The sequence below is a fragment of the Anser brachyrhynchus genome, assembly GCF_964034855.1.
Source record: "Anser brachyrhynchus genome assembly, chromosome: 2".
Lineage (NCBI taxonomy): Eukaryota > Metazoa > Chordata > Aves > Anseriformes > Anatidae > Anser > Anser brachyrhynchus.
In genome coordinates this window covers 24,374,988-24,390,694 of record NC_137695.1, presented here as the reverse complement: position 1 = coordinate 24,390,694, position 15,707 = coordinate 24,374,988, and the positions used below count along the sequence as shown (strand labels likewise).

Here is a 15,707-nt window from a genome sequence, read left to right as displayed (position 1 = left end):
TTAAGGATGTTAAAGCATTTATTTTAAGAACATTGATAAAAATAACATGAATATATTCAATACTGTACATTTAATGGATAATACACAGAGAGGTTATTTAAACCGTACAAGCTCCTCGCTTGTTGCATTACACTGGTAAGCTAGTAAAAATGCTCAATGAAACACCTCTAGGAAAAGAGAGAGGAAATAAATCATATTATGGAAAAGAGTAAAAGGTTAAAAAACAAATACTTTCTTACTATGCTAGGTCTGGCTGGGATGCATTTAACATTCTTCACAGTATGGCCTGCATGGCACTGTGCTTTGTATTGGTGGCTAAAATGAGTTGCTAACACATCAGTTCTTTGGCCTTTGCTGAGCAGTGCTTGCATAATGTCAAGGTTCTCATTCTCCCCACTCTGCCCCCACCAGGAAATAGGCCAGGGCTGTGCAAGAAGCTGGGAGAAGACACAGCTGGGACAGCTGACCCGACCTGACCAAAGCGATTTGCCATGCCATGCCACATTATACTCAGCACTAAAAAGGGAAGAGGGTGTTTTGGTGGGAGCTAGTCAGTGCACAGAAACTGGCTGGGCCGAGGTCTGCTCCAGGGAGGTGGTGATCACAGCACTTGGTTTTGGCTTTTTTTTCCTCCTTTCCCTTCCTCCTCCCATTTCCTTCACTTACTAAACCACCTTAATCTTGACATATGGGTTTTCTCACTTTTGCTGTTCCCATTCTCTCACCCCTTTGCTTTGAAGGAGCAAGTGTCTGGGTAGCGTTAGCTGCTGGCAGGGGTCAACCCACCACACTTACTCTATTACAAACTGCAGAATGTTGGCAACATTTGATTTTTACTTTTTAAACACTAAGCTTACAGAAGAAAGTGTTCACAAAGTTAAAGTTAGGTACATGTTCATCTAGTCAAGCATCAGGTTTTGGTACATTTTTACCAAATGTAGGTCTTGCCAATGTTGCTGTATAATTTCTTTTTCAAAATCAGTAATATAGCCAAAGTATATATTAACATTTCCATTACTGCATTTAATTACTCAAACAGATAGATGTTCCCCTCACTCAACCCTTACACATTAATCTTTCCTCTTTTTCCAGAGGGGGGTAAAAAAATAAACACTCCTCATTCTATGAGGACACAAGAATGTGCCTGTTGTAGTTCCTCCTCCATACCAACATGAGCTATTTCTGCTGTGTAAAGCTATGCTTCCTTGTTGCCTTTTATTTTTATACAAGGGATACAGTAAGGAAAAAAATCTTTATTTAGGAACACAGGAACAACTGTTTAAGTGGCAGTTAAGACTGAATTCAAATACATGATCTTGACTGTAAACCATCTAAATAAGGTAACAAAAGACAGAGGAGGAAAGGTAATGTTTCACACAAATGTCAATATAAGCAAACATTTCAACAACCAAAAGCATTTATAAAAAAATCATTCTATATAGGTAAGAGATATGTATTTCGTGCAGTCCTCATCCACACCTAGCTTTAAAACTGGGAGTGGGGGAGGTAAAAGGAGAACAATCTTTGGAAAAAGAGATCTCAAAGGGCAAACGAAAACAAAAAAAGTCTCCTTGTATTCTGGAGCTATATGTCTAATGGAATGTGCTCAGCTTTATTCATTCTCAAATCTGCTGTATGGATTATCAGAATCCTGAAGAAGACCTGCAAAACAAAAATAAGATTATTACATTTATCATTTTCTTACCAGTATTGCTTATAAGGCTTGAGTTACTGAGCCCACTGAAATAGGTACTCTATTTAACAAAACTAAAAGGCAATTCTTGTCTTGGAATAGATGACCTATCATCACCCAGACACTCAATAAATTGAAATTGTTCTTAAACACTCTTATTTCTCAGACTATAATCATGAACAGGTATTTCATGATTTGAGGGAGAAACCATTTCTGTAAGTTCTTATGGAGAAAAGATTTCTCATTTGTGAGGTATACTCCACAGAACACATTTCTGAGAGAGACAAGTTTACAAAATCTAAGCAGGGATGGCTCAGGAAGAGCAGATTCAGACTGGCCAGTTTATAAATTAAAGCTATTATAAGATCACCATCCTTTTAAATGTAAGGCACTGCTATTTTGACTTAGTTCTGCTTTGAATATGCACAACCATTTGTCACTTTCAGCCATTTGCTGCATTTCCAGAACAGGACAATCTCTAAGAACAAATGAAGATGACCTCTGCATTCACCGAAACCTCCAGGGATAGAACAAGTGCACCACTTCAAGCAGATTGCAGTGTGTTTCCATCACAAAGATTCTTGACGTTTTAACCAGAATATTGTCACAGAAAGCATTGTAAAGCTGTCCAATTCTACTGGGTGACTGGATACGCATACCATCTTCTTTAAGGATTAGTTGAGCAATCACTGTTCCATACAGCAATTATTTCAAAAAGACTTAAAAACCACACACCAGATTTAGACTAGGCAGAAGCGTGTACTGAAAATAAAGGAGCCCCGTAAGAATCCAGAAGCTGACCTTTTGTTGTGAAAGAACAGCACAACTGCCAGTACCTTTTTGTCAACATTTTTATACTGATGACTGGCAAGCCTGGACTCTTCTCTAGCTCACTGATTTAGGACAGAGAAAGAATACAGCAAAGCCAAACAGCCCTAAGTGTTCAGCTTCACAACAGCAGAAAAGACTGCACTCGTCTCTACCACATCTTTTAGGAACTCCCCTCAGATCTTTACACAATGTGCTTTTTCCACACGCACCTGCACACAGATATTCAAAATTCACTGCTCTATCTGAAACTCAGAAATACCAAATGCAGACTGTAGTCTTGTCTACTTTGTGGCAGCTGTGGCATTTCTTTCAAACTACCAGCGTATTTTAAGATACCAAGCAAGAAGCATGGCTGATTATTGTATCAGTAACTGCAACTGACTACCTGATAGGGAACAGCAAAGTATCAAGGACTATGCACAAAAATTCCTATTATAATAATTATTCAAATTGTAAAGACTTCAAGCAGCCAGTTTGTAAGAAGTTAAAATCAAAACCAGCCCTCACGCCTAATGGCTGTTACTTGCCAAAGCATAAGTCAGCCACATTTATAAAGCTTCACCCAGGTAAAAAGAAATACAGTCTATTTACCTGATAGATACCTTGCCATCAGAGGTACTACCCCTTCTTTAAACAACTACAGAAAAAGTCATCTTTCAAGCATTTCTACAATAAGAATATGGCTAGATGACAGCATTGATGGGAGCTATCAACACTACTGAGATCAAGATTTCTGTATCTTTAAACTTGCAGAAAGCAGTTCCACTCAGAACTTTAGGCACCAAACTTCAAAACAATCTTCCATAAAGCCGTAAGAGGTGGTACCAGACGTCCTGACAAAATTAACTTTGGAATAAAAGGATAAAGGGGGTTATCTCAAAATCAAAATTAAGTCTTCAAAAAAAAATACTCACTAAGATGATCAAGAAGGTGCCCCCCTTGGTTGAGTTGCCTCAACCAGTAAGTGTCTGTGACCTATTACAGCCACAAAATGTACACCAAAAAGTCACCTTGTACCTGAAAAGAACATAAACATGCACACTCCTGTAACTCTCCTGATTTTACTTAGTTTGCATAAGTATCTCTATATAGTGTTTGTCTCATATAATTCATTCAAAATACATACTTGACACTTCATACATCTGAAGGTAACATAGTAAAACCTTCAACATCGCTCTCACAGCTTAAATTGCTGAGATTCATTGGAATTGGTGTTCTACATCCAGCAGTGCCAATTTCAAATGAATCAGAGGTAGGTGCAAAACTTCTATGATGAAATCTTCCTATATCATTCCGAAGAGGGCAAGTAGTTTTTTAGTTGCCCCGCCTCCAACACACTCAAACAAAAGCCATTTCAGGCAACTAGTCCTGATAGTTCGAGTGAATGTGCCATTTTTACTCACTATTCTCAGCAATACTTGCTTTAATTTTAATGAACTTACAGGTTTGACAATGAGCAGGTGTTTTCCACCAATAGGCATTAGCATGTTTTAAGTTAACTTCAAGTTCTCTGATCTGTTTTATTGCACAATACCAGAACCAAACTGTTCAGGCCTTAAGAACTGTGGGTGAATCCTGTGCGAGTTTCATTGGTTGTAACTTCAGGAATTCTATTCTCAGGAAAGGGGGTACTTCACGAGAAATGACAAACCCTCCTCCTGAGTGGAGATAGCCACAGAGGTTACAGCATCAGAGAAACTTTGTGCTGAAATCTGCATCCAAGGTTTACATTTCTTTTATCTTCAGCATTTTAAGTAGATCATTAGATTATATTAAACAAGGAGACAGCAGCTCATCACTTGCACCAATATTCTTACTGAAGAAGTTGTTTCAGGCTCCAATAAGTGGACAAAAGCAATCTAGAGAGACAGATGAAAAAAGCAGCATGACAAAAAGCTCCTGTCAGCTGCCACAGCTGCTCTTAGCCATGACACTTAAAGAGGGGCTGCAAGCCTATGCTAATTGGATTGCATGTCTGGTGCAACTAAAGCTCGCAGACTGCCTTGAACCAGACACGAAGGCTGTCTCTCTCAACTGCTTCCCATTTGACATGGGAGCAACTACCCAACTTGTAATTTACATTTACAGGTTCAAAGAAGTTAGCTGTTTGTAGGTTGAGGCGTCCTGTTTGCAATAAAGTCTATTTTAGGTTACTGTAAACTTAAAGATCAATATGCAGGACAATTACAAGAACTTAAGAGCATCTTCTATTTATCTTCGTTACAAGATCACTATTTGACCTACTTACCAGTATTAAACAGCACTGGAAAATTTGAAAGGCATGATAGTAAAGTACCTTTCCTTAGCTTCTATGAAATAATGAGACCTAAAATATATGAAATGATGAGGCAATTCTAAGAATCTAATACCTCTTTCTAGCATATTCATTTATGTACCCTGCTAACTATGCAGCTTCTCAGTCACCAAGACCTGACTGACCCTCATCACATATCAGCACTGCCTAAAAATAGAATTAATGAAATTCTTACAAGAGATTGTATATACTGCAAAAAATTGAACTAGTTCGTGATATGCTGCAGATCTGCATCCCTTATTACATTTTTCCTCTTTATTTTTAACCCCCAAATTAACGAGTTTATTTTTAACATACAAACTAAACAGCTTTATGTGCAGCAATACATGACCTCCCTGCTTCGGGGACCTAAAGAAGGTCAACATGAATAAGTATGCATCCTGACCAGAAGGAACATTTACTGTAACAAACTCCTAAATATAAAAATCAGCATCTCGCACAAAATAAAGGAGATAGGATTATGTATCACTAAAGTAGCTATTAAAACCTTTGCAGAATTGAAGCAAGTGGTTTGGAAGCCCAAAATCATGAGAGGCAATCATTTTGTAAAAATGGAGATACAGAAGCCTTCCACTAATACCAGGCAAAATCCTGAAATAAAGAATAAAGCAGCTTCTTACTAATGCTATACTGAACATACAATAGCAGCAAATGCAGCAGCAATTAAATTGTAGTTCCTTTGTATGCTATACAAGCTGCAAAGTACTCTGAATTCTCCTTTAAAATTTTCTAACAGTCAACATATAATTTGTGTAATCATATTGCATTCATGTATGTGAGCAAATGAAAAATACTATCAAATTTTGCAACAAAGAAACAATTCAAAGTGTGTATTCCTGGTTGCTAAAGCTCTCTATGGCTTCCAGTGCTCCCAAAGGACTGTGGCTAGAGTGACACCTGCAATGCATTATAAATGTGTAATTACCATTTAAATAGGGTAAGGAAAGCTGGTGGATGAAATGGGAAAAGGCATTCCCTTAAAGCCAACCAAATACTGAAATTTCAGGCATGATCATCTTAATCTACAGAGTCAGGTTAACAAAGTCATTGTCATTCTGCCACTCATCCATGCCTGCTTAACTGAGAATCCCCTCTGCCCTGCCTAAGAGTGCAAAATAATCTAGTGTCTCCATAATTATTTGCAGCAATTTTTATTAGATTAGGTTTAATATGCTAACATATGTATTTACTAGGCAGTGAAAAATTAAGACAAGATTAAAGGTTATAGCAGGACTTACTGCATTGTCCCACTGATTTATTTTGAGAGCCATATGGCTGCATGTTATCAGAATATAGACTGTACGGATTAGCGATATTTAGGAATTTCATAATTTATAGTGTCTCATTTCTCCTCAGTTATTTCCATCCTTTCAGGATGTGCCAAATATTTAGGTAAGAGTTTTTTCTTCTATAGAGCAAACAATGAATTAGAGGAATTCAGGCCTCAAACCTATTTGATAGTATAAATTGATCTCTGACCACGCAGTGTCTATAGCTAGCAAACCTGACAATAAGCCTGAGATTTGCTATTGAAATTTGTGTCTGATAGTTAAATTATGATCTTTTGGGGGTAAACTGCATTGCAAAGTATAACTACTCAAAGGGAAGAATATGCGTGACTCCTCCTGAGAAAGTACACCTTCCACCAACACAGTGAATGCAGGAACTTGTTCCTAATTAAGTCACTGATGGACTAACATGCTTCAAGTGGGGGCAAAATTACACACTCATTCAGCTATGTACAGTATAGCTAGATTCTGAATTTGCTGCATCTATTCCAGAGGCACAGAATCACACTTACACTTGTCAGAAAACTCAAGTACTCCAACAAGATCCAACCAAGCAGTCCTGATGTTAAGCACCAAAGAGAAGCGTGTCTTCACTAAGATGTAGGGCCATCCAGAGACAAGTGAACTACTTTCACGAGCAGAACGCAGCCTTCTGAAATGTCACTTAACCCTTGAGCAGTGCTTTGATGTACTAACTGTTACAGCAAAGTCAGAACGTAGTGATCTTGCTCCTCTTAGCCACACTGCATTAAAGATACACAAAGTTATTTATCTATACAGCAATACATGCTTTTTTGGAGACAGCCACTGTCTTAAACATACAAGTTCTTCACCAGATCTATCCCAACGCTTCAAGTTTCTCAAGATTGACTCTAGGGTCTCTTCCAAGGAGAAACAAGCACAAAAAGTTTGTTATTCTGTTTGTCACGTTATTTAATCTGGACTACTCTTGTAAACTGCTTAATTCAAACAAACCTATTGAAACTGAATTGCGGCGGGGGAACAGGGTCAACTATCCTATAAAATACCACAGGACTTTAGCAAAAATACTTCTTTTTACGACATTCCTCCTCTTGCAGCTCAAGCTTAACACTACATTTTTCCTCCATTCCAGCAAAGAAGTGTATTTTTTGCAAATATTCCCCAGGCAGCGACTTCCCCGCAGAGACTGTCTGTATTACTTCTGCATCAGCCAAAGGACACGCTGCAGATTCATGAAGGCGCTGCCAGACACTGCCAATCAGTTTAAGAAGAGGATGAAAATTATCAGTTTTGAGCAATTCTTCAGACCCCTAGAATCACCTTCTCCGACATTATTGCAATTTGCATAATAAGTGCAGCATAGTTTTAGCATATCTGTCTCTGAATACACAGTACTATTAACCCTATGAACAAGTCAAATTGAAAACCGAAAGGACTGACAAGCCTAGATAATAAAAGCCTCCTATACAACACATCTGGTCTGACAATCTCGTGATAGGAGTCTCCTACTGGACCACAGCTCCACTTAAAAACAAACAAAACTCAACAATTTGAATCATTACTTTAGGCTGCATCCTCCATCTTCTTTTTTTAAGAAAACAACCTAATTTTAAAAGTTTGCTATCTGCTAGTCAGTCTGTCCTCTTTCAATAACCATGGGCCTGCTAGCCAATTTCAACCAGATTGTTTTGTCGAGTTCAAGAATAAAAATCAGTGCTCTTACTTAGGAAGACACAGAAAGAACAATTTATTATAATTAATATATTTAAACGCCCACCCCAAGCAAACAACTCATCCAGCACATTGTCTCCTGCCAAGTGGGAGAGACAGCAGAGGAAGAGAAGGAGCATAACAGCAACGAGGTCAGGTGTTCCAGTGACAGAAGACACGCATCAGTAGGAAACTGGGTTTGATTAGTTCTGCTGCTCACAAAGCAGCTTGATTCTTCTATGACTTTTAAAAATAATTAGGAAAAGGGGGAAAAAGGAATAAATTTAGACACTGAATATCGAAACAAGATTACCACATACCATACTTCTTACGTATTTCATCATGCTTCTGTTTTCTTTCATGTCTCCTGCAACAAATAAAAGCATCAGAACATTCAGACTGTTTTAAGCTGTGAGCAAAATATAATTATATCTGAAAGACATTACAAACTTCAAAAAAATCACATTTATCTGTTATGTATCTTCCCTTTAATATTCTCTGTAACTTCTTACTAATCAATAGCATCAATAAATAAAATATATTTCCAAGCATAATGAAATGCATTATCTTTCCTATATAGAAGTAACATGCCTGGATATACATATATACATAAACACACATAAAAAGCAAGTAGCAATACTGGAGGATTCTCTGATGCTTTCCAGCTGGGAGTATAATTGTTAATATAGCTGTGAAAACAGCGTGCTTCAGAACCACTATTCAATATAATAATTTCATGAAGATAAAAGGTGGTGTAGTAATCGTTTTGTTTAAGCAGTACAGCAAGCGTAAGTGAAAACTATTAGTTTCTAAAATCCAGAATTGTAACCATGTAGGGAATAAATTAAAATATTGTGCTATTAAAAAAAAGATGCCTCTAGTTATTTCATCTAATTATAAGTTTTCAATACCACACTGCCAAACTTCAACCATTCACACAAGGCAAGTGTCTGATGAGTTGATTTCTTCTTCCCCTCCCTTTTGTAAAGGTAAAGGGGGAAAAACAGAATGTTTTCCTTTTAAAATTCCTTCATCATTTCTCAGATAACGTATCTTCATCTCAAAGGGATCATAAATTTTGCTTAAGAACAAAACAAGCTCCTACATAACTGTTTCACTAGGATGATCCAGGTTCTATTTATTTTGCAGAAAGGACATGAAATTTGACAAAAGAATATTCCTCTAACATAAAAAATCAGCTGTTTGTTGTCCCTATAAAAAACCAGCCCAATTAGACAAGTTGTGACTTTCCCCGATTCTAATTTGCACATATTCAGCAAAAAGCTGTTAGGCACTGACAGCTTAATTCACTAAAGATCCCATCTGCCCTATGCATATTCCACCTTCAAACAATTCCCACTGCTAATCAGATTCTGTGCGTCCTCAGAAGCAATTATCCCGTTTCCTGTGGATCTGAAGGGTTGAACTGGCCTTTCCCTGCAACTGCACTTCTGGAAGGCTTGCAGATAAAGCGTGATGAGAAAACCAAGAAAAGATTGACTCAAAACCTTCCGCTACTGTTTCCCTGAGATACCTACCCTCCTTTCTATCCCACTCTGCTATTTGGGCTCAGGCACCATGGGAAACAAAACAACCTGGCCAAATTGAAAGAGGAAGAAAACTGGGGTGCTGAGAGGTTAAAGAGAACAAGAAGAATAGTCAGGGTTACCTGCTGATGGTAAGCTGACCCCAGGATTCCTACTTTGTGTTGCATTAAGATACAAGCATGACGCACAGGATCTCAGGAAGAGAATGGAAAAAATCTGCATAAAGCAGCCTTCTCTTGTATAAAGCCGATCCTTATTCCTATATGGTTTTCATGTGACCTCAGACCAAGTTTTCTGGTGGTACTAATGTTTTTGACCTTTTTGCATGCTCTAACTCCAATAATGGAGACTCACTGCTGCAGTTTCAATTGAAATCTCAGTGCTTCAGCAGTCCATCTGAACCTGCCCTGAACACGGAAAGCAGTAAGTATCTGCAGAAGGGGGGTTGAAATCAGTCTAAGCCTTAAATCTCAAAATACTTTAGGATGCCACCCCAAGACTATTTTAAAAAAAAAAATAAAATCTAAAAGCCTTAAATTATTACATTGTTTAAGTCTGAAGGGTATAATTATTAATATTTAAGGAACATTCAAACTTTGCCAGGCAGCCGCTACTGTGTAATAGAATCCATGACTAAATCCGTGCACACTAGGGCTTAGGTACACATCAACTGAGCAGAGTCAGACAATTCTGAAGAGCGACTGAATGAGCCACCCAAAGGAGCCTTACTGTTAACATCTTACACTATGATCAGCCAATGTCATCGTACAGTGCCTCCAACTTGGTTCTGTTTCTTAATACTACTGCTATTATTCCACCTTCTGCATGCTAAATTCTTGGCTCTTCTTACAATTTGCCCTCAGTGCTATAATAATGTATTTTTCCTGATAATAACAATTCATAGCTTTCCATACTTTGTTATTTGTAAATGAATTGCAAACCTTTATTCCCCCCCCCCAAACACTGTTCTCCCTTACCACAGCCCTACCAAATTATACTCAGCAGTTTCTCATTCAAGATATCACTGCTTTTCATTGGTTATCAGCTTCTAGCAAATAATGATTTACAAATTACACAAATCTAGCAAAGGTACCACATATTTGCAGCTGTAAAACAAGAAAAAGACATACTACTTGATGCCTTTTTAAATATGATTTTTCATGTTGTAGATGACAAAGTCAAATAAAGGTTTAAAGCTATGCAATAAAATACCATTTTTTCTTCTGTACTTGTAGCTAAAAACTGAATCCAAGTTTCCTTTGCCTCTTGCTCCTTGTTAAGTACAAATTCTACATTTCAATGATTTCAATCTTCTCCAAGTATTTTTGCAGAATTCCCATGAACACTGTCAAGGGGCTGAGAACATCAGGTGGGTTTGGGTTTTAAAGATTATCAGAACAACTAAATTTTTAATTATTTCAAGTAACCTCTTAAAAAATGATCTAGATGTCTTTATATGGCTGACAGAAGGTAGGTTGGCCAAGAGCCACAAAGATGAAGGATAAAGTGGTGGAGAACAGACTATTAGAGACTGGCTGTCAAGCATCCTTACTGAACACCAATGTGTAGTAGCAGCTATTTTAAGGTATTTACTTGTGTTTCTCTTCAAAAACGTAATAGTCTAGGTACAGATCCGTACCTAGACACTAACACATTCCTGGACAGTAACTGACCATATTCCTTTCTAAGTTCTAAGTTCACAGAATCGCTTTGGTTAAGTTTCAAAGGGACCTCTGGAGGTCATCTGTTCCATCCCCCTGCTTGAGCAGGGCCACCTAAAGCAGGCTGCCCAGGACCGTGTCCAGACAGCTTCTGAAACCTCTAAGGATGAAGACTGCCACAGCCTCTCTGTGCAACCCGTGCCGGTGCTCCGCCAAGTCTTCCAACAATACAAGACATCAGAAATACACAGAGAGAAAGAGGAGTTCCAGCGGGCAAACTGCTGGCAAAGAGCAGGTCCTTAGCAGCTAGAAAGGATAGACCACATAACACAATACTGCATTTCCTCTGTAGTTGCCTGGTCAAAAAAGGCATGTAAGACTATGTCCTGCAGCAATTGGAGCAGTTTGTCTGCTTCAGACAGTCCTGACACAAGCTAGGAAAGACAGCTACTGCTCTGAAGCTGCAGCAGTCGCTCTGGCAGGGCAGTCTGCTCCCAGAGATTCTTGTTCCATAATTCAAGAACGGATTCAACCTTAGCTCTGTGTTGCACGTAGCCCAGTGCGTGCACAGCAAACCCTACCCTCCAGAAGCATCACGTTTCCTACAGATTAACCGCATTAAGAATTTGAAGTTGATGTACACACCACAGTGGAAAGGTTATGGTACACAATTATCCCCTGTGCCCCTGGTCATGAGCCACTGCTTTAGAATGAATGCAGGTTAAGTGCTGATTTAACTGAACATCACATTATTTAGGATGGATATTTCAGCACAACAAGGCACGTGGTTTTGACATGCAACGAAATGTTGATATTCCTCACAGAATTCCTTTTCTTTAGATTAAAGCTACTTCTTTTTCCTTTGTTGTTCTTTATTTCCCCTTCACCAATCCAGTTTCCAAAAAATCTAAACCAGTCAGAATGACTGCTATCTCGGAAGAGTAAATAAATGCAGCTACACATCAGCTACATACTGCTGACATTGAAAATTATGCCTATTTGAGGTATTTTCTAAAGGTCATCTCCTGACATTAGACAGAGTGACAAACATTGAATGAGGGACCCAGCTTGTCAAGGTTCTTGAGGTAAAACTAGTATCCATCTTGGTACATCTGAAGAAATGGAGCCAATTAGGATTAGCAAGCTGTATTGGGGTGTCTTGATGTTTAAAGAACATCTCATACCAACTCTGGAGGTATTCATAGTGTCAGAAGAGTCTTAGAGGATGTTTTGCTATGATTTTTTAAAAGCTTGCACATAAAAGTCAAAGCACAATAACCACCACACAACTAGGTGGGGTTTTCTCTAAAGATATTAGAAATAACAAAATCATAATGCAAGCACAGGTGTGCAAAGTGTAGGACTTGTACTGAAAAAATTCCAAAGAACTGGAACCTACAAAGAAAGTGCAAAAAAGCAATTTTTTATTTTCAGTTTTGTATTTTTCAGTGAGTTTGAGAGACAGAGGAATCATAGAGCGCTCCACATTCTAAAATATCAATTGCTTGACTGTTCAAACGAATGCATAACATGCCTTTCTATGTTAGTGTATTCAGGACATTTTTCCATCATGACTTGTTCCATCACACCAGGACACTCTTGGAGAGAAATCACATTAGATGCTACATTCTATGCATACAGTATCACTTGCCTTCATTTCTCTCTCATCTCCCTTCATCTTCAAAATCAATTAGTGAACTGTGATCAGGCATTAAGCAATCCTACAGGATGGCTTCTGTTTTACTATAGCCATTTACGTCTTCCCTACCAGACCCATTTGATTCTCTCTTTAAAAAACTGAATAGAGTTTAAGGTTTTAGACAAAAGCGCTGCAACAGCAGCATATCATGCCCAGCTGTTAGCTGCATAAGACAGCACTGAATTTTTCAGATGACTTGTCCAGAATGCAGTATGATTCATTTCATGACACTCTGTACCCCTGCTAGACTCCGGGAATTCCATATTTTTCCTCTTGGTGCTTTTGTGCAAGTCTTACCTAAAACCAATAGAATTCAAGACCAAGAATCAAGCAAAACCTTCTCTCTTCTCCTACCATCTCGTATTTCATTGTATTTTGTAAGACAGCACCATTATCAGATGTATAGGAGGAAGCTTCTCAACAACAGGATGTAGCAGTTTGCTACTAGACAAAGGCTGTCAAATGTTTGCAGCAAGGCGGCCCTGGACACCTGTACTCTCACCATCTCACGGATTTCAAGAGTGATATGAGCTAACAAGAAAACAAGAATAGTTGGCTACCTGTGAATCAACACTTCCTGGAACATTTCACTTGGTGAACGCCTTTTTTGAGGGCAGGAAACTATCAATGACTAATAGGAAAGACTAGTGCTAAGAGAACTGTACATGGCAGCATTTCAAGGAGAACTAAGACCACGGATCGACACTTTAGTTTGAAAAGGAGCCAAAAGATGATACAACAGAAAGAAGGATAGGGATATATGGAAAAAGCCCTTTTTCCATATATTTATGGAATTTATGGAGAAGCATGTGACTAGCACCATATGGGAGCCAGTCACCACATTACAATAATTATTAACCTAGTCATCACTGCGAGCTCAGCTGCGAAGGCTGGTCTCATGGGCATACACCCTGATATAACAATGTCTCAGATGAGCTCGAGAATTCACAATTTACTAGAGTAATCGTACTACTGTTGCGACATGCCCCACACTAAGATCTCAAAGAAAAGAGTATTTCTGCATGAGAAACTTAATGCCTCCATGCAAAAAGTTCCCTAAGGGGAGTAACCTGGAAGCACACCTTTGCCCCCTGCGGTCCCTAATCATTAAAAATGAATCTGACCTCAGGAGAAAACAGCAACAGCAGCGAAGGAGCCCACCTGTTATACTGCCACCAAGTATTTAGCAAACATAACCAGGAAGTGGCAACTGAGGATCAATTTCCTTGCCAAGTCTGTAAGGACTTAGACCCACACCTGACAGCTCCAAGCCTAGCATTAGTCTGGTTAGGACTCTCCTCTTAGCTGAAGATTAATCCACTGAAGCTAATCCACTGTGAATCTCCAAAATAAAGACTACAGAAGGAATTACAATTCAAAATGTACATAGGCTTGGTAGGTACCACGTATCATGATCTTACTTATAAAAACTGTTTATATAAAAGACAATGTAAAAACCATGAACAGTCACTTGAGAACTAAAGTAATAAAATCCTCCATCTGGAGTGATGCTGTTCTCACTGAGCAGCTGCTGTACCAGGGTTGACTCTTTGTAGCAATACTAGTCTTGTACTTCTTCCTATGCTGTGCTACAGTTTTAACAGAAATGGCAACGGGGGACTAAGTTTAAAATGAGACCTGAGGCAAAGTTTTCCATTTCCTGAGCAAAATTCCTAATAGGTATCTAACTCATAGGTACCTGTTCAGTCACGGAAATACAGTCTCCTAACCAGGTTTGTAAATCTCTCACTGAGCCCAGTTCTGTAAAAATCTAACACTGTCATGCCAAACTTCACAATATCTATTGGACCCTTTGTTTAGTACTCCGTGTATTCCTTAGAAGGGCAGAGTGCTCCTGTATTACCAATAAGTGTATAGCTATATACACCAAGCTGCCAAAACTTACCTCTGAAGAGACTGTAGTCTTCGTTCCTCTCTCTTTCTAGCTAACTGTTCCTCTTCGTCATCTCGTCTACTAGAAGAGTAACAAGAGAAGGAAAACGTAAGAGGAGAAAAAGCAATTTTAGTGCTATACAGTCAGTGTTGACACTTATTTTTGGAAAGTGTTTATAGTCTCATCTGAGACTTCTTCACAGCGATGTATAATTTCATTTCTGTATAATTGGAAAAAAAAGTACAATTACCCTTTCACAATTTTATTACACCCAAACGCTTTGCCCACTGTAGCAATGTGCCATTCAGACTCCAGAGGACAATTTAAAGCCTCTGAAGGACATGTTGCAGACTTCTCCTGCTTGCCATTTTCCCCATGTGTCACACCCCATTTAGAGTAAGCCTACTGCACACACAGTTAAGTTCACTGTTGCACCTTCGAAGAAGATTGATAGTTCATAAGCCTTCAGTGCCAGAACTATTTATCTTTCCCAACAACCATCACTATCCAATCTCAAGTTGGCCCCAGGAAAGTGGTCTGCATGAACTGTCTTGGCAGCTGCCCGCCTCGTTATGGAGTAAGCAAGAATTTACCTGAGTGCAACAGCTGTGTGACTCCAGGAAGTGCTGAGTCTACATGGTAGAACTGAGCTGCGCAGGTGCAGGTATGCTCTGAATGCATGCTCTTAAGCTGCATAGCACAGTAAGAGCTGCAACATACAGTCTTTGCCTGCCAGAAGGAAAGCTTTGCGACTTGCCTTTGAGAAAGCTCAGCTTCACTTATTCAGAGGTGCCACATGAGAGTGGTAGAACTCTAAAACACATGCCAAAGGATATTTGTCTGCTATTTGTTTCTGACAAAATTAAATGTCAATTCTTCAGGATTTGTAAATGGACACCTGCCATGCTTCTCCAGAAGTTGTTAATTTTTCAGAACTAAATGCACTCTGAAGATGTCTGATTTAAATATTTACACTATTAACACACCTGCTAATAGAGCAATGGACAGCTCTACCACCACGCATCTGCAACAACCAGCACACAAGTTAAGCAAGAGTGACATCCAGTGGTTAATTACAGCACGTGTC

The 15,707-nt window shown here is 38.8% G+C and overlaps 1 protein-coding gene across 3 annotated transcripts in view; it reads right to left on the bottom strand.

The window, feature by feature from the left end:
• The window catches only part of LOC308190793 (pituitary tumor-transforming gene 1 protein-interacting protein-like), a 36,235-nt gene continuing 20,528 nt past the window's right edge, over positions 1-15,707 (bottom strand). For 2 of the 3 annotated variants that reach the window (XM_080582526.1, XM_080582528.1), the window contains exons 5-7: positions 14,633-14,701; positions 8,140-8,186; positions 1-1,662 (exon numbers count right to left, since the gene is read on the bottom strand). In XM_080582526.1, the coding sequence (XP_080438652.1) occupies positions 1,613-1,662; positions 8,140-8,186; positions 14,633-14,701 (166 nt within the window). In that variant the 3' untranslated portion in view covers positions 1-1,612. The remainder of the gene's footprint in view (positions 1,663-8,139; positions 8,187-14,632; positions 14,702-15,707) is intronic. The other variant, XM_080582527.1, reaches the window with a different exon arrangement.